At 41.6% G+C, this 19,900-nt stretch overlaps 1 protein-coding gene across 1 annotated transcript in view; it reads left to right on the forward strand.

The window, feature by feature from the left end:
• LOC136877702 (synaptogenesis protein syg-1-like) overlaps positions 1-19,900 on the forward strand; it is a 1,066,513-nt gene that overhangs the window by 646,679 nt on the left and 399,934 nt on the right. Inside the window, exon 6 of the mRNA XM_068228708.1 lies at positions 4,988-5,139. Within this exon, the coding sequence (XP_068084809.1) occupies positions 4,988-5,139 (152 nt within the window). The remainder of the gene's footprint in view (positions 1-4,987; positions 5,140-19,900) is intronic.

Raw genomic sequence — 19,900 nt, forward strand, 5'->3', positions numbered from 1 at the left:
ACCGGACTTGTCGCCAATCGAAAAAGTGTGGGATATGGTGAAACGACTGGTGCCTCGCTGTGACCCAATGCCAACCACCAAAGATTAACTGTGGAACTAGGTGAATACAGCATGGATGGCTATACCCCAGGACGCCATTATACGCGTCGATGCCACCCCGCACGGAACAAGTTATCAGTGTCCATGGAGGACCAGGTGCCTACTAGGCAACATAACGAATGCTGAACCTAGGTCACTGAAATGCTAATCGTTTCTGCAAAACATACTAATGAACATGTCCTGTGAATATGATCTTCCTACCTCTAGCCTTTCAAGGTGTTCTGTTTTTATGAACACGAATGTAATAATAATAATAATAATAATAATAATAATAATAATAATAATAATAATAATACACAAGTAAGACAACCAAACAGATCACACGCTTCGACAATGATAAACTTCGGCAAAGGGTCGAGGAGTTCCAGGAGAAGGCTAGACCAAATGACTGTGATTTTAACAATGCCAAAAGTCTCCTTGTTGAGGCCGCCAAAGACGTTGCAGAAATCAAGAGAAGCAAAAAGCATGCCTGGTGGAATAGTACCTGCGAATCAGTCCTCCAAGAAAGACTCAATGCGTGGAAACAGTACTACTCTACGAAATCAGAAAATGATTGGGAAACCTACAAAGCCCAACGTGCCCAAGCAGCTAGGGTGTTCAGAACTGAGAAACGTAAATACGAAAAATCTCTCATTGAAAAGATAGAACAAAACTTTAGGAAGAATGAAAGCAGAGAGTACTACAGAGCCTTCAAACGCAAACTCACTGGCTATAAACCACCATCTCTATGCTTTGAGCGAAAGGACGGCACACTGGCGACGTCAAATGAAGAAAATTGCAGCATTCTGGCAGATTACTTCAAGAATTTACTTAATTGCTCTAAACCGCAAAGCGCCATTGAGACCAAGGAACCCTTACTCAGGTACCCAGATTCCAGACCACCCGACAGAGATGAGATCAAGCGCCATATTGCCCGTCTCAAAAATAACAAAGAGCCGGGGGAAGACTCGGTAGTAGCAGAACTATGGAAATATGCCCCAGAGGAATCGCTTGATATCTTGCAAAAGCAAATAGAAGAAATTTGGAACAAGGAGACCCTACCCGAAGATTGGAAAATAGCTTTGATCCATCCATTACACAAAAAAGGCAACATGAAGAACATCAACAACTACAGAGGAATATCTTTGCTACCCGTGACTTACAAAATTCTATCACTTGCCATCCTGGAGCGTTTGGAAGCACAAGTCGAACATCAAATAGGTGAATACCAAGGAGGTTTCAGAAAAGGTCGCTCAACAGCTGAACAGATCCAAAATCTCAAAACGATCATCAGATATTGTACACTAAGGTCCAAGCAGTATGTGTCTGTCTTTGTGGACTTTAAGAAAGCGTACGACTCCATTGACCGGGAAGTCCTGCTAAACATCTTAAATGAATTTGGAGTTGATTTGAAACTGCTGGCATTAATTAGAGCCACCCTGACCGATACAAAATCCAAGATGAAGTTCCACGGATGTCTCTCGCATTCCTTTGACATCAAAACAGGAGTCCGACAAGGTGATGGGCTATCCCCGATACTCTTCAACTGTGTTCTTGAAAAGATCATCAGAACCTGGCGGGTGAGATTACAGGAAACCAACTATAGTCCATTGAGAATAGGAACCAAATGTAAGGGGATCGCAACAGACTGCTTAGCATTTGCCGATGATATTGCTGTTCTCTCAAACGACATAGAAATCGCTAGAGCCCAAGTTGAAATTTTAAAGGAAATTGCCGAACAAACTGGTTTGCAGATATCGTTTGAGAAAACAGAAGTAATGACTAACATCAAAGAGGCTCCACCAAAACTCCATACAAAATACGGGCACATCACCCGAGTAGACAAATTCAAATACCTGGGTGAGATCATCATGAAAAATGGACTGGACAAAGAAGCACTTCAGGAGCGAGTACGCAAACTGGAAATAGCCTACCAAACATCCCGCACAATCTACAACAAAAAATGCCTTTCCCAAAACACCAAGATACGTCACTATGAAACAGTTCTGAAGCCAGTAGTTCTATATGCAGCCGAAACCCTGTCCCTAAATGCCAACAAAGGACTCCTTGAAAAACTGGAGAAAAGAGAACGCAAAATTGTGAGAGGAATCTTGGGATCAAAGTACAGAAATGGAATTCATCAAAAGAGATCCAACAAGGAAGTCTACAGCAAAATAGAGAAAATTACCGATACAATCAGGAAAAGACGGGTACGATTTTACGGTCATCTGAAAAGAATGGATGGAAGAAAGTTAACTAAAGAAATCTTTCACTTTTTTGATTCAAACCCCAAAACTACAATTCCCTGGTTTATAAATACCAAAGAAGACCTGCAAATGCTACATATCTCAGCTGAAGACGCCCTTAACAGAGATATCTTCCGCAAGAAAATATTGACGAACGGGCTAAACCGAGACGAGCAACCGAAGAGAAGACACGGTGCCCCTTGGACAGAGGAGCGTAAGCAGGCCCACTCACAAAGAATGAGGGAAATTTGGGCTCTAAAGAAGGCCAAGTTCAGTGTCAAATGCAACAAGACTTAACGTGGTCCTTGATAGCCCCCAGCGAATTATATAATAATAATAATAATAATAATAATAATAATAATAATAATAATAATAATAATAATAATAATAATAATAATAATAATAATAATAATCGTATGGCCTCAGCTACCGTGTGCATATATTTGATTTTAAGGCCACCTGGCTGTATGCTTGTCAATTTTAACGTTCCGTTTCACTCTAGGCCGATTAGATGGCAGTAGTTGGCTGAGTATTGTAAATGAATTTTGTCAGTTGAGCGCCAAGTGTGTCACCAGATCTTTTATATGCCGACATCGTACGACATGGAGTGCCGCATGGACTTTCTTCCGCCCTTCAAAACTCCGACTATCTTCGCAGGGTTTGAACCCGCTATCTTGTTACTTGCTGAACAAAGAATGACAGAAAGCATGGAGGAGATAATTTATTTTAAATTTAATATATCTTCAGAAATAAAGTCGACACGTCACCAACACAATCGATACAACAGTCCACGAACAGATGATAAACATGAAGGGAAGTTCATAAAATCAATACCTGAGAGGAAATTTGAACTAATTTGATAAGCTAAGAAGTTCAACCAACCAGAGACATCGTTTAATGAAAGTGTACGTAAAGAAGCTACAGAAGCATTAAGTACTTGGGAGCATGAGTTGGCGACGAGGGGACCCTTAGCTAAGTTCTAACATTGCTTTCACCCGCTTGTGCCAGGCTCCTCACTTTCATCCATCCCGTCTGACCTCCCTTGGTCAACTCTTGTTCTTTTCCGACCCCGACGGTATTAGAGAATTCGAGGGCTAGGGAGCCTTTAATTTCCACGCCCTTCGTTGCCCTTGCCTTTCTTTGTTCGTTACTTCATTTTTCGAAGTGTCGGATCCCCTCCTTTCTTTTCTCTCTGACCCCCTGTGGGTGGGGGGTGCAGAAAAAAATACGCCCACGATATCCCCTACCTGTCGTAAGAGGCGACTAAAAGAGGCGACCAAGAGATGATTGAATTTGAACCATGCGAATACTTATGATTAGTACCAACACACGAGGAACACCACTGGTCGACTTCACTTGCGATTAGTACCACTATATTAGGTACACCATAGGTTTATGATTAGTAACATCGTGGATGGATCACTATGGATTTACAGTAACCGTAATTAGTATCATTATATGCGGAACACCACGGGCCTGGGCGTTGCCTGTGATTAGTACCACTATATGAACGACACCGGAGGTTTGTGTTGCCTATAATTAGTATAAATAAGTGAGGAAAACCAAGGTTCTAAGCAGCTCCTGTTATTAGTACCACTGTGTGAGAAACACCATGGATCTGCATTATCGATGAGTTTTGCCATTATGTGGGGAACACCATAGGTCTGCGTTACTTGTGCATTACCGGTGATTAGTAGCACTATGTGAGGAACGTCACGGTTCTGAGCATCTCCTGTGCTTAGTACCATTATGTGAGGAACACCATGGTTCTACTTTACCAGCGGTCAGTACCCTCATGAGGGGCCGGTTACCTGGATTTTGGACCCCTTTGGACAACAAACATAATAGTTTTAGGATTTTGGTTTGGAAGCAGCCCTTGTTCAGTTATGTTATAGGATGGTGAGCCGTTGGGGTCGGATTCACTGATTGTTATAAGTTCATAATCTTTGTTCATCGTCGTCTTTTTGAATTCTAGTCAGTGGATGGATTTTGGAATTATTTTAGCTTTCGGTATTGGGAGTTAGATCCGCTGATCATTTTAAATTCATATTCATTCTTTCATTCTTCATAACCATGTTTTTGAATTTTGTTCAGTGGATGAATTTTGAAATTTTAATTGTCATTACCTTTTGTCCCATCTCGCACCATTAGAGGCCGATGACAAGCAACGAGCATCATCATCATCATCATCATCATCATCATCATCATCATCATCATCATCATCATGAAGCGTAAAGTGTAACTGAGTGTGGAAAGAATTCAAATTCCTCATAGTATGGAATAAACATATTTGCTGCCCTAGAAAGTATACAATAACAGTATTGTATGGGTAGAAGTGGAAAAAATAATATTTTGATATAAGTCTTTGATAATTTCAGAAAAATAATCATGCAAATATTCAATGAATTCATAATGCAAATATAGCTAAAAAAAACTATATGTAAATTTAATTTTAAAATAGCACATAACTACCTGGGTGTTTGCAAATTTGCAGATTATTTCAGTAATAGATATGTATAAATAATTCAAAATTATATTTAAGTAGCATTCCGATCTATAAAGTTGAAAATGAAAAGTAAAAGCTAGTGGTGGATATTCCTCTCGTTTTAAGAGATTTCTCCAGACTTCTGATCAAATGATGTCCTCATTCCTATTGTTTACAGTCAAGCCGCTGAGCGCCACCATCCTAAGCAGCAACCAGCCTCTATCAGCTGACCGCAAGTACGAGATTGTGTGTCAATCTGTGGGTTCCCGCCCGCCGGCCAAGATTAGCTGGTGGATCGACAACCAGGGGCTGGACAACTGCGTTGAGAAGGTAACACATCACTTATATCAGTATTAAATAAATGTATTGATTCTGAGGAAGTGTTGCAGGAATTTCATTATCAGAAATAATACTACTATAAAGCTCTTTGTAGAGATATATTTCATTGATTTTTATCTAGATATACTGTATAATGTATTCCTACTCCATTCGAGAGAATCAGTCTCCCCAGGCAGCTAGTAGCAACTACGAAGGTGGTCTCCGCGCCTCACCATATATCGTATCTCTACTTCCAGTCTCCCGCGACCCCTCAGGAAGTCTTTTGTCTTTGGAACATCTGAAACATAGGCTATCTCTCTTCCGGTGCGATGGTCAGGTGCGAAATTTCAGTAACTTTTCTCCAACTTTGTTGGGTGGAGGTAGGGGTTCTTGTGTGTTCATAATCTGAGCTGCATACTGGTAATTTCTGTCCAAGATTTTCTGCCTCTCCTCTGAACTGATGTTGTTCAGGTGATTATTTCTATGTCCTCTCGTATTTTTATTTCAAGGTACCGGGACACAGCTGCTAAAAGTTATTGATCGTGGAAGCTTCACTTCTAAAGTAATTATATTTTGAAGAACAAAATACAAATATTCTTACAGTAAACATCGTTTAGAATTAAGGAAAAAGTTAAATTATAAGTAGTGTAAGAAGTAATTTTAATTATGTTTATACAAATAAATTAGGCCAACCATACTCTGCTACAAAGATATTAAGAAACGTATTGTTATGTGTATTATAATAAAATTTAATGTAATCTGGCTCTATTAGTATACACACAATTGTACGTGAGAATGAATTACAACAATTTCCTAATTAGTGATTATTTACCGAGCTCGATAGCTGCAGTCACTTAAGTGCGGCCAGTATCCAGTAATCGGGAGATAGTGGGTTCGAGCCCTACTGTCGGCAGCCCTGAAGATGGTTTTCCGTGGTTTCCCATTTTCACATCAAGCAAATGCCGGAGCTGTATCTTAATTAAGGCCACAGCCGCTTCCTTCCACTTCCTAGGTCCCGTCGCCATAAGACATATCTGTGCCGGTGCGACTTAAAGCAAATAGCAAAAAAAAAGTGATTATTTACAAAGTCTCTTATCCTCCTCACAGCAGATCACCAGCTCTATTATTTACCTAAAACGACGATACCTTCCGTAATCTTGATTGACAACTCACTTTTCACTGGGATTCGCACGCTCAGTCACTTCACGCAATAGCTGCACGCACACAGGTTAGAACATAGGGCTGTTGACTATCATAACATACGACGACTGTTCCTTGATTCGAATCAAGAGAAGTCCGTCACTCACACAATCATCTCACGTGGCCGCTCCACACAGTGAACTACTCGGCAAGACAGTAACACACTTTAACATTACTCCCTGTCGTACTCCTCCAAAGCACTCAGTGACTACAGCCAAAACTACCGATGTCCAACTTTACAACCTAACGACAACAGCAACACTCCAACACTCTGACGTTGACACTGACTCTCTCAACATTCACATCTCTGCTCAAATAACTTTAAGGTGGCTGCCTGTTAGCGGCAAGCCTGTTTTTATATCCTGGTGATGAAGTACTGGAATCCTCGAGGTGCGACCAGAGAAGGAACATTCTTGTTTCATGTTCCAGAAGGCCCACTGGGAGACTAAATGAATACACAATAAGAGGAGTGGCCCAGATACCCGTGTATCCTCTGGGTGTGAAAAGCAGATAGAAGAGGAAGAAGACGAATGAGAGTCGGTGGTTTCCGCAATATAATTGCTTCAACAGGCACATCAAAACTGTCTATGAAAATAACTTCGTTTTGTATCAACAGTCACAAGAGATCAACGAACAAGCCCCAGTATATTGCTGCCATCCTAATCCATACCAAACTTCGAGAACATCTCACCTGGTTTCTTCGAAATTATTATTATAGGCTGGGGTTCACTCTGGTTGAACAGCCCGTAAGCTAGTCAACACCCAAGTTCACAATCCCATGAGACTAATCACTGGCCTAATCAGACGGACTCCCACTTACTGGCTTCCAGTTTTCAGCAACATTATGCCTCCTGATCTGTGCAGAAAAGCTGCTCTGATATGAGAACACAAGAAGGTCTAGAAAAACAGGATTTTCCTATGCACGGACATACCTGATCTCAATGGGAATCGAAAAAAATCGAAATATCCACCAATGAGTTATGACCAGAGATTAACAGAGAGCCAGTGGAAGGAAGGATGGAGGTTGAACGCTAGCCCTCAGTTTTGGTCTTATTTGAAGGTAAGAAATTCTGCACCTAGTTTTAATCTACCAAATTAACTTGGACTGCTCTTAAAAGTATTCGGACCAATTATGGAATCTATGCCGAATCTCTTTATAACAGGGGCAAAATTTCGTCTCCTCAATGTATGTGTGGTTCTCTCATACAGTCTATTCAGAACATTGTGTGAATGCAAGACAATGGCATATCAAGGAGACTTGTTTGATTTTTACCTTGGTAACACCTGTCAATCCTACAGTGAACCGGCACATTAGAGCTGAGGCGATAAGCCCTTCATGTCATGTGACAGTATAAATAATTGTACATAATATTTTTATATGATAAATTAATAAATACTGTACTGTATACTGTATTTTGCTATTGGTGAAGATGGTGTTTCGTAGTTTTCCCTTTTCACACCAGGCAATGGCTGAGGCTGTACTTAATTAAGGTCACGGTCGCTTCCTTCCCATTCCTATCCCTTGCCTCTCCCTCGACCCTATCAGATTTACCTGCGTCGGTGCGACGTAGAGCATGTTGCAAACAATATACGATGAATATACTAAGTTGTGGGAGGGAGTGTGGTAAACCCCTGCCTGTCTTAAGCGGCGACTCTAAGGGGACTCATCGGCTTTAATCTTTGGAACGTGCGTTGGCCACCACGGGTCCCCAGTCTGAATTTGGCATTGCTCCTCCTTACTTGTGTCAAGCTTCTCCACCTTCATCTACCTTTCCGACTACTTTTGCTCAACATTTGTTCTTTTTCAGTCTCGGCGGTATTAGGCTGGCGAGGCCTAGGAAGTCGTCTTTCATCTTCACGCCTTTCGTGGAACCTTCCCCTTCCTTTACCGATACATCCATCCTTCGAAGTGTTGTCGGACCTCTTCGTTCTGATTATTGTTAATAGAGGATTGCTGCCCCATTGTACTTCCTCTTAAAACACTCCTAAGTGATTACCACCACCACCTCTGGGATCCTTGACAGAAAGTACACTGCCTAATCTGTTCAAAGTACAAGTAAAGTTCCCCGGCTACGGGGAATTGGCACACTAACTGATGTAGAAGATGAGAAGGGAGATGAAACGTGACAGCAAGATTGACCGGGGGTGAGTTATTACTGAGCTGTTCACTGTTGTTACCAACAGAGTTCAAATTTAATTTCTGATTTCGACTTCGATATATTAGAAGTTACAGTTCTTACAGTATTACATATATAAGATTTGCTTTCACTTCATACCTTAAAGTGGACTCCATTTTCCTGATAAAATACGCTACCATCTGAGGACCAGATATGATTACACAGACCGGATGTCGTGTGGTATTGAATGTAATAAAGTGTTGTACCTTTAGGGGATTTGGAATTTACTCTCTCATATTTAATGCTAAAATGACCATATACAGGGTGTTAGGGGTATACATGCAGATATTAAGCTAGTCGGCAAAGAAAAATACATCTCACAATATATGCTATGTACTTTTTACCTTGTCCTATTAGTTTGCCCATAACTGAGCCAAATATTTCAGGACCTAATGTGTTTTGAACGGCCGTAGCAGAATGCGCCGGTTACGTCATTCTGTCCACGCGTAGTGGAAGTACAGTAGCAGAGTATAGGGCTTGTTGAACCTGTTTCTTATCGCAGGCCAACACATGTTGTTGTGCACTTCCCCTAAAGGCTTGGCAAGTAGGAGAGGTTGACTCACGTGCCTGACCACTTGCTGTACTCGAAAACCGGTGTAGGGTAGTCTGTTTGAAAAGTACACGGAATTCTTACAGTGACGTCGAAGATCCGTACCAGTGTTGTATCAAGTGTTGTGTAGTTGTGTGTGATTTATAAGACGTCATTGGCATTACTCAGTGATCCAAGCTGAATTAAAGGAAATAGTTAATAAGTAATGAAAAATGGGCGCAACATTTCTGTGCTGTTATTGCGACAGTCTACGATGAACTTCTGACAATAGACAATGCGAGTTGTCTATGCTCATTCATAAACTTTTCAGGTCAATGAAAGGACGGTGGACACTGAAAGAAAAGGCTATAAGTATTCAGTGAAATTGTTATTAATGAGACAAATTTCAAAAACCGTAGTTTCATCCATCGTGAACATTGCTCGAAGGAAAAAGAGCTACCGGTACTGTGGAATTGTCGCCGGGCATTTGTAATATAAGGCTTATTCTTCCTTTTCCTAATATTTTTACCCTCCAGTGTTGGTTTTCGCTGGGACTCAGCAAGGGATCCCACCTCTACCGCCTCAAGGGCAGTGTCCTCGAGCGTGAGACATTGAGTCGGGGATACAACTGGGGAGAATGACCAGTACATCGCCCAAGCGGCCCCACCTGCTAGGATGAACAGGAGCCTTGCGGGGGGATGTGAAGGGATAAAAAAGGAAGAGGGAAGGAAGCGGCCGTGGCCTTAAGCTAGGTACCATCGCGGCATTTGCCTGGAGAAGTGGAAAACTACGGGAAACCACTTTCAGGATGGCTGAGGTGCGAATCGAACCACCTCTACTCATTTGACCTCCCGAGGCATAATGGGCCCCGTTCCAACTTTCGTACCACTTTTCAAATTTCGTGTCAGAGCTCGAAATCGAACCCGGGCCTTCGGGGGGTGGCAGCTAATCACACTAACCACTATACTACAGAGGCGGACAGAAGGCTTATTACTGGACAGTAAGTGCCGATAGGTAAAATGATGACTGTAACGGACCCGCTTAATTAGAACTTCCGTAATCATAATAATATTACTACTACTACTACTAATAATAATAATAATAATAATGTCTTTACGTTCCACTAACTAATTTTCACGGTTTTCGGAGACGCTGAAATGCCAGAATTTTTTACCGCAGTGTTTTTTAATGCAAGTAAATCTACAGACACGAGACTGGCTTATTTGAGCACCTTCAAATACCACCGAACTGAGCCGCCATCGAAACTGCCAAGGTGGGATCAGAAGACCAGCGCTCTATCGTCCGAGCTACTCAGTCCGGCATTAGAGGTTTGAATAAGTTGGTCGTGTGGTTAGAGGCGCGCAGCTGTGAGCTTGCATTTTGGTGATAGTGGATTCGAACTCCGCTGTCGGCAGCCGGGAAGATGGTTTTCCGTAATTTCCCATTTTCACATCAGGGAAATACTGGGACTGTACCTTTATTAAGGCCTCGAACGCTTCCTTCCCACTTGTATCCCTTTTCTCTCCCATTGTCGCCGTAAGACCTACTTGTGTCGGTGCGACGTAAAACAATTTGTAAGTACATGTTTCGGTAATTCCGGAGACATGTCCGCAATTATAAGATTAATAATAATTCGGACTTGTTAAAAGTTCACTATTTTCTTTAGTGTTTTCTGACAGATTACCAGCTACGAAGTTTGAGTGGGGAGTTTAACTTTTATTTTCGTAATAGTAATAATGGACTAACACAGTTTTTATTATAATATTGGTAGGTGGCTTTACGACGAATGCAAGCTGACAGCCGCGCGCTCCTAATCACACGGCCAACTCGCTCAGTAATAATAATAATAATAATAATAATAAATGTTTACGTGCCAATGGAGACGCGCGGTTTCGGAATTTTGCCCACGGGTATTCTTTAAGGTGCCTGTAATTCTACCGATCAGAAGCGGACGTATTTGAGCACCTTCAAATACCAGCGGACTGAGCCAGGATCGAGCCTGCTAAGTTTATGAAACCAGAGCTTGAACCGTCTGAGCCACTCAGCCTGGCAACATTTATTTTGATACGTTTAATAAGCACTGCAAAAGCAGAATGCTTTAATTTACCATTAAACAAGTTCTTTTCGTTTGGAAGCACGAAAAGGAGGTACGTTTAATTTATTTATTTTTATAACATGTCCCTTATTGATATGAAGCAAAACGTTCGATGTGCTTTGACAATTCAGTTCTGATACTACTCACTTGGAAATCCTATCCCACGCATTCTTTCGTTGACGTAAGAAACTTTATTTACGTACACGTCAACACGGGGTGTTTCTGCATACGGCGAGTTGGTCTCCCAAGAATCCATGGTATTGAAATCACACTGTGGGAGAATATTTCACGTAGGCAGTTTGACAAATTCACTAGACCTGTCACGGGCCGGTCGGTCGTCTGCTGTTTCTAGCGACGGGGGTGTGGTGGGACGGGTTCCCGCCCCTACATGAAACCACCGGACTAGAGGTATGAGCTGTCTGCCTGACCTTCACCTGAATAACAGCTGTCAGAGAGGCGAATTATCGTCCGTACTAGCACGCGAGTTACTTCCTAGTAGTAGTATTTGAATAATGCCAGTGTATGAATACCACGAATACCATGATATGCTGCTAGTGTATCGTGTGGCAGAACAGAACACGGGTTGCCCTCCATGAATCTATCGGAAAAGGCTTCCCAACAGACGGGTGCCGAATCCAGCAACGATACTAGCTGTACTGCAGCGTATTCGCGATGCAGGTTGTGTTACATCACGCTTTCAGAAGCGATGGCCTAAACGGTCACGTGTAATTCTAGACGCGGAAGAAGACATCCTGACAATGGAAATGAAATGGCGTATGGATATTAGTGCCGGGAGATCCCAGGACGGGTTCAGCTCGCTAGGTGCATGTCTTTTGGTTTGACTCCCGTAGGTGACCTGCGCATCTTGATGATAATCAAATGAGGATGAAGACAACACATACACCCAGCCCCATGCCAGGGAAAATAACCATGATGGTTCAAATACCGACCCTGCCGGGAATCGAACCCGGGACCCCTGTAACCAAAGGCCAGCACGCTAACCGTTTTGCCATGGAGCCGGGCATCCTAACAATAGTAAACGATGATCCCGGGCGCCGTACGCGTAGTATAACACGTGCCGTTGGTGTACCAACTTGGACCATACGTAGGACACTGCATGAAGAACGAGTGCATCCTGACGATATTCAACGGGTGCAGTGTCTTTGACAGCTGATTACCATTTTCTTACGAGTTGATGTACGTCGCCACGACACAGATAGATCTTACGGCGACGACGGGACAGGAAAGGGCTAGGATCGTGAAGAAGCAAACGTGGCCTTAATTAAGGAACAGCACCAGCATTTGCCTGGTGTGAACATGGCAAACCACGGAAAACCGTCTTTAGGGCTGCCGACAGAGAAGTTCGAACCCACTATATCCCACTCATGGGCTGTGGAACATCCCCATTCAGTAGGAGAAGGCAATTTCCAGCACCGGTTATGAATTAATACCTGGATGGGTGTAGTAGGAAGTCGGTTACGAGGACTAATCATCTTTTTATTAATGTTACCTTGCTCCTGTAGATACAGTACATTACTTGAGCTTTCAGAAGACGTGTCGCTTCGACTACGCAGAACCACGTGGATTTTACACGATGGTGCAGACATTTCCTCAACGGTGGACAGGACGATGTGGAACTATCAATTGGCCAGCCAGATCTCCAGACCTTATTCAAATGGACTTTAATGTCTGGGGGAACATGAAACACAAAGTATATCGAACTGAAGTAACCACTTCGGACGACTTCCGTGAACGTATTGTTTAAGCAGCAGAGGATATTCTGAACAACCCTGGTGAAATGAAATGAAATGAAATGAAATGAAATGAAATGAAATGAAATGAAATGAAATGAAATGTCGTATGGCTTTTAGTGCCGGGATATCCCAGGACGAGTTCGGCTCGCCAGGTGCAGGTCTTTCCATTTGACTCTCGTAGGCGACCTGCGCGTCGTGATGAGGATGAAATGATGATGAAGACAACACATACACTCAGCCCCCGTGCCATTGGAATTAACCAGTTAAGGTTAAAATCCCCGACCCGGCCGAGCAGGGATATTGATGTACCGGTAACAAAAATTATAAATCGAGAGTTTCAGTGCGCGAGTGCGGAAGACGTGCTTGTTAAAACGCTAGACATTGACCTTGAACACATTTCGGCAGTTGCTCAATCCTACACTGCATGTGGTTTAGGTTTTTTTTTTGCTACTTGCTTTACGTCGCACCGACACAGATACGTCTTATGGCGACGATGGGACAGGAAAGGGCTAGGAGTGGGAAGGAAGCGGCCATGCCTTAATTATGGTACAGCCCCACCATTTGCCTGGTGTGAAAATGGGAAACCACGGAAAACCATATTCAGGGCTGCCGACAGTGGGGTTCGAACCTACTATCTCCCGAATACTGGATACTGGCCGCACTTAAGTGACTGCAGCTATCGAGCTCGGTTTTTTGGTTCTTTACGTGTGTTCGAGAAGTTTATATTGTGTTTCTTACTCACTACGAGTTAAAACAGAAGACACTTTGCGTTTTTAAGGGCCGATGACCTTAAAACAGCACTCATCATCATTAACACGTATAAAAATTCAAAAAATGCTTGTTTTATATTCATCATTACTGAAATGTGAAAAAAATTCAATCAAATTATTTATTTCATTCCCACACTCGTAGAGGGGTGGGTGGGCCGTCAGCTATACGTGTAGCTCTTGGGCCATGGAGTAAGGAAGTAGAGTTGTGAGGATGAAATAATTCAAGTTGGACGTATGTCTTGTATATACAATAAATTGAATTGAACATGTTAGTAAATACCTGAACGCGCAGAGAGATAACCGCAGCAACAACACGGACCCCAGAGGAGGCCCGCAGAACACACCACCCAGGACAGAGACCCCCCAAACACACCGTTTATTGAGTACGTTTTCATGGTACGATGTTGACATAGTACAATGTTGACATACATACCTGGGTAAATAAATAAATAAACAAACAAACAGATAGAAGTGGTTGGTCTTGAACTTGCTGTGCCGAGTGAGACGAGTTCTTAGTCCAGATATGTGAACAAAACAAGCACTGAGGTCATTGACCATGCTACACTTTTAAAGGCTACAGAGCAGATTAAAGGCGATGTATCACAAGGCCAAACTTAAACATGTAACAGAACGTAAGATGTAACTCTGTCACATGAGAAACGAAACACACCCGGGCTGGGGAAACAAACACAGATCTTGCAGCACTGTCTTGAAGCACAAGACAGAAGTACACCGGCACACGACACAAAAGGTGAATTAAAGACGGAAAAAGTATTGTGTCACATGAAGCTAAAGAGATGTTATAAATAAACGAAATGAACTAAATAATAAAAATAATAATATAAAAATAACAATAATATTAATCACAAAACATCAAATATGAATAACAAGTATACGACTTAAAAGGAGAGTAAAAAGAGGAATAAGACGAAAGTATGAACAGGTGAATAATAATAATAATAATAATACCGGTAATGTTATTTGCTTTACGTCCCACTAACTACTCATACTGTTTCTGGAGGCGCTGTAATTTAGTCCCGCAGGAGTTATTTTTACGTGTCAGTAAATCTACCGACACGAGGCTGACGAGCACCTTCGAATGCCACCGGACGGACCCAAGATCGAGCCTGCTAAGTTGGAAACAAGAAACCAGTGCTTTAAACGTCTGAGCAACTCAGACTGGCCACTTTTATTTTGCTTTATTTTACCATTACACATATGCTTTTCGTTTGCAAGCTCGAAATAATAATGTAATTTTTTACGACCCAATAACTACTTTGGCGGGTTTTGGAAACGCCGAGGTGCTGGAATGTTGTACCGCAGGACTTTTTTAATGCAAGTAAATCTACAGACACGAAACTGGCGTATTTCAGCATCTTCAAATACCCCCGAGTTGAGCCTCCATCGAACCTGCGAAGATGTTATCAGAATACCACCGCTCTATCGTCCGTGGTACTCAGCCCGGCATTAGAGCTTGGAATACGTTGGTCGTGCGGTTAGGGGCGCGAAACTGTGAACTTTCAGTGGGGAGATACTGGGTTCGAACTCCACTGTCGACAGCCCTGAAGATGGTTCTCCGTGGTTTCCCATTTTCACATCAGGAAAATGCTGGAGCTGAACCTCATTTAGGTCACGAACGCTTCCTTCTCACTTCTACACCTTTTCTGTCCCATCGTCGCCATAAGACATATCTGTGTAGGTGCGACTTAAAGCCAATTTTGAAAATCATCATAATTATGACATTATACAACTGTCGAGATCCATAGTTATAAACGATGAGAAGTATTTTCTAGGCAGACATTATTGGCGAGTAGTCAATAATAATAATAATAATAATAATAATAATAATAATAATAATAATAATAATAATAATAATAATAACGGTATTTGCGTTACGTTTACGGTTTTCGGAGAGGATGAGGTGCCGGAATTTAGTCCCGCAGGGGTTCTATTTACGTGCCACTAAATCTACCGGCACGAGTGTGACGTATTTGAGCACATTCAAAAACTACCGAACTGGGCCAAGTTCGAACCTGCGAGGTTGGAGTCAAAGGACCAGCACCTCAACCTTCTGAGCCACACAGCCCGGCAGGAGGCACGAAATGTAGGTACGTTTAATTTATTTATTTGTATAACATGTCCATTATTCGTTTGAAGTAAAACGTTGGCTGTGCTTGCCTAATTCAATTCAATCCCATGCTTGCTTTCGTTGGCGTAAAGACATAGGTTTTCAGGTCATTTCCATACTCACTAGACCACGGGGCTGACGACCACATATATCCCAATCCCCTAAATGAGGTAACAGCAAATGAACCAGTATTAACGCTGACAATTCGATACAGCTCCAGGGTCCGAAACCGATAACTAGGGTTGTCTGACGGAAACTAAATACTAACAACAAAACTAGTCTGGCGAGAATATAACGTAATATGGTGAACACCGGTAGCAGCCTTCAGCTGTTATCGTAGTTCAGTTGCTCGTAAACATAAAACCAGTTTGGCAAGTATATTACGTAACATCTCGTGGCAATGCAAAGGTAGCGTTCAGCTGTTACAGTAGTATATCTACTCTGAAACATAAACAGAAACCAGTTTGGCACGGATGGCGCGTGACTTGCCTGTTATCAACGGAAAGGTATTCATTCGCAGAACGAGGCATACTACCTATTCTAAAAACATCATATCACTTTGCTCTCGGAAATAACTTCCGCAGATTACTAAAAGTTTGATATATAGTGGTTCGTCATATCGTTCTCTATTGCTACAAGAAATATCTGCACGTATACACCTAACACCCTGTATATGTCCCTATATCTCTGAAATCTCCTTGGCTATAATTTTGAAATATTCAGATATTCAGATATTCAAATATGTTTTAGACATATATTACAAGTTCATTGATCCAGAATAAAGTGACCGTCCCGACTTTTTTATATATGCGTGTATAGATACATAAGTGCATATATACATAGTGATTGTCCGACTCATTGGCTGAACGGTCAGCGTACTGGCCTTCGGTTCAGAGGGTCCCGGGTTCGATTCCCGGTCGGGTCGGGGATTTTAACCTTACTTGGTTAATTCGAATGACACGGGGGGTGGGTGCATGTGTTGTCTTCATCATCATTTCATCCTCATCACGACGCGCAGGTCGCCTACGGACGTCAGGTAGAAAGACCTGGACCTGGCGAGCCAAACCCGTCTTGGGATATCCCGGCACTAAGAGCCATACGACATTTCATTTTATATAGTGATTAAGATAGAGGGCCAATATTTCGTCCCCTTAGCATATTTGGACTTGTAGAAATCCAGGAATATTATGGACAAGGATAGAAATCGGTATATATATTCCTGATATTCTCCACTCGCGGGCAACTTACAACAAAAGTGTTATAACGCACGTAGTCAATCTTTGACATAAACATAAACACTGCAAAAAATAAACTACCAAATATGTGTTCGTAATTTCGTCCCCCACCAAATTTTTTGAAAAGCACAATAAATTTTAATATACGTTTCCTTCCTAACCTTACCAAACATTTTCCCCATACTGAATTACTTGAAGGCCGTTTATGAAAAATATATCCTTGGTATCTTTTAACATAGTATTTCAGTATTGCTCGTGGTATGTTAAATGCGTTATTTGCACGTTTGTAAAACATTATCCAGTCAAGCACTGCCTTAATGGCCTTTTTCACAGCCTTCTTATCCTACTGCTTGCGTTTCCCATCCGAAAATAATAATAATAAACTTCATAAATAACAAATTAAATAAAGGGGGATGAAATTACGAACGTTCCCTGATTTATTATAATGGCCGCTACAGCAATACTCGCCAACCACCTCACTGCAGCGATTACACGCCAGGAACTACACAACTGAAATGCAGTCCAGTATTTCATACACATATCAGTGCTCATTCTAGGAGGCTCTCAATTTGAATGCTGCACTAACTCAGCTCAGCATGAAAAATGAATCCTCCTTGTACACGGAAACTAAACGTGGTGTACACAACCAACTATCACAACAAGACAACGGGATACTTTTTTTTCGCTAGTGGCTTTACGTCGTACCGACACAGATACGTCTTATGGCGACGGTGGGATAGGAAAGGCCTAGGAGTTGGAAGGAAGCAACCGTGGCCTTAATTAAGGCATTTGCCTGGTGTGAAAATGGGAAAACACGGAAAACCATCTTCAGGGCTGCCGACAGTGGAATTCGAACCCACTATCTTCTGGATGTAAGCTCACAGTCGTGCGCCCCTAACCGCATGGCTCACAACGGTATGAGGCTAGGCGTGTGCGCGCGGCTAAATATTAGGTACCAATCGCGCAAACTGGGGTGACGAAATTAGGTTCCGGGACGGAATTTGGCGCCCCTGCCTTATAAGCTATTATGGCTTTCAGCGTTCAGTTTGCAAGCCTCTGTAAATTTGCTGAACGAATCCACAATCCTATATTTGTAACTAGCTGTAGGGCCTCGTTTAGTTCCATATCTGTTGTCTTTAAAGAATTAGAAGCTGAGTATAACCATCGGCGTCTTCGTCTTCCTTTACTTTGCTTACACTTCTTGATCGAGTCCATTATTCTCCTAAGTAACCTATTCTTCCACTCGCCTCACATAGCTCCACACCGAATCCAGTGTATGCGTACGCCTTCATCAGTCGTGTTCATTCCTAACTTAGCCTTTATCCTCTCGTTCCGAGTACCCTCCTGCCATTGTTCCTACATGCTTTTACCAACAACGTTCCTCACTACTTTTACGGCTGTTACTTCTAACTTACGACTCTTGAGTCCACCCAGCTTTCACTCACGTATTGTAAAGTTGGTCTGAAAACAGACCGATGTAAAGATAGTTTCGTCCAGGAGCTGACTTCTTCCTTACACAACATTGTTGATCACAAATGCGAGCTCACTGAATTAGCCTTGCTGCACCTTGATTCAGCATCACTTACTAAACTAACATCGTGGGAGAATGCACATCCTAAATACTTCAAATGATCTACCTGTTCCAGATTTGTGTCCTCAACCTGAAACTTAATTTTCTTAGGTTCCTTCCCTACTGACGTTACTTTCATGTTGGGTAGGTTTATTTCACGTCATACTCACTGCACCTATTTTCAAGTATTTGTTATATGACTTCACTTCAATTGAACTATTTTCTTAAAGCGTAAAATTTAACATTTTAAAGTGTATAAATTACACTGTGAGAAACTCTTTGTCATGACTTTGCTTCAGTGGTACCTTTTAGTTCTTTCAAAGCCTTAATGAGAATTTTTATATTCTTTGTTGTGTAGTTTGACAAGTTTGGAGACGTTTCTGTTTGAGAAATATATATTTAAAAATGCATCTGTATTTCCAAAATGAAGTGACATAAAAGGATTTTTTTTTTGCTAGGAGCTTTACGTCGCACCGACACAGATAGGTCTTATGGTGACGACTAGAAGCATTTAATTTACTGAAATTTTTAGCAACAGCTCCATTATTTAATTGGTGGCAAAGCCCTAAGTGCCTAGAGTGATAAGTTTAGTTTATAATTCAGTGCATTATTGTACAAGTAGACACAAAATATTACACTCATGACAATTTTTTGGTATATTATATTTTAAAACATAAGTGGACCTTTATGTCTTAAAGTTTTAAACCAAAAAATGTGGATAATATATCCATTAGAGCCATAATGGACAGATACTGTAGATCCCAGAGTGTAAATCCCAACTTCTTGAGGAAGGAATTTACTTAGCAAACATTTAAAAAATATTTTTCGACGGCCGATTTATAATAGTGACTTCTCGATAAAAATTTTAGATTAGAAGTGACCTGTTTTTGCGCACTGTCGCGTAGAATTTATGTTGTTATGCACTTTCATAAAAAGGATGTGTTCAAACTAAAGGTATGTAATCTCTTCAGTTATTATAAATATTTTTTAAAAAACATATAATTGCCATGCTTGAACATAGGGCCACAATCAATGCATTTGGGAGATGAGTAAATACATATAGAGTGATGCCATATTTGAAGGACTCTTCAGCAATTGTCTGCATGAATTACACGGCTGCCTATTCACATGCACTATCCACAACAAAGCGTGTGCCGGAATGGGCAGTGGTAGACTATTTTACCACTAGGGTGAATTTCATTAGCTTGTCGCCTTTTTACTATATGGGCGGTATTATAACAGCGGCTACTTAATCAAAAACGGAGTAGTATTATTTTCAAAACATGTAATGTTGCTCTATGTGAAAAATGTTTTA

This window comes from Anabrus simplex, chromosome 7, assembly GCF_040414725.1.
Source record: "Anabrus simplex isolate iqAnaSimp1 chromosome 7, ASM4041472v1, whole genome shotgun sequence".
NCBI lineage: Eukaryota > Metazoa > Arthropoda > Insecta > Orthoptera > Tettigoniidae > Anabrus > Anabrus simplex.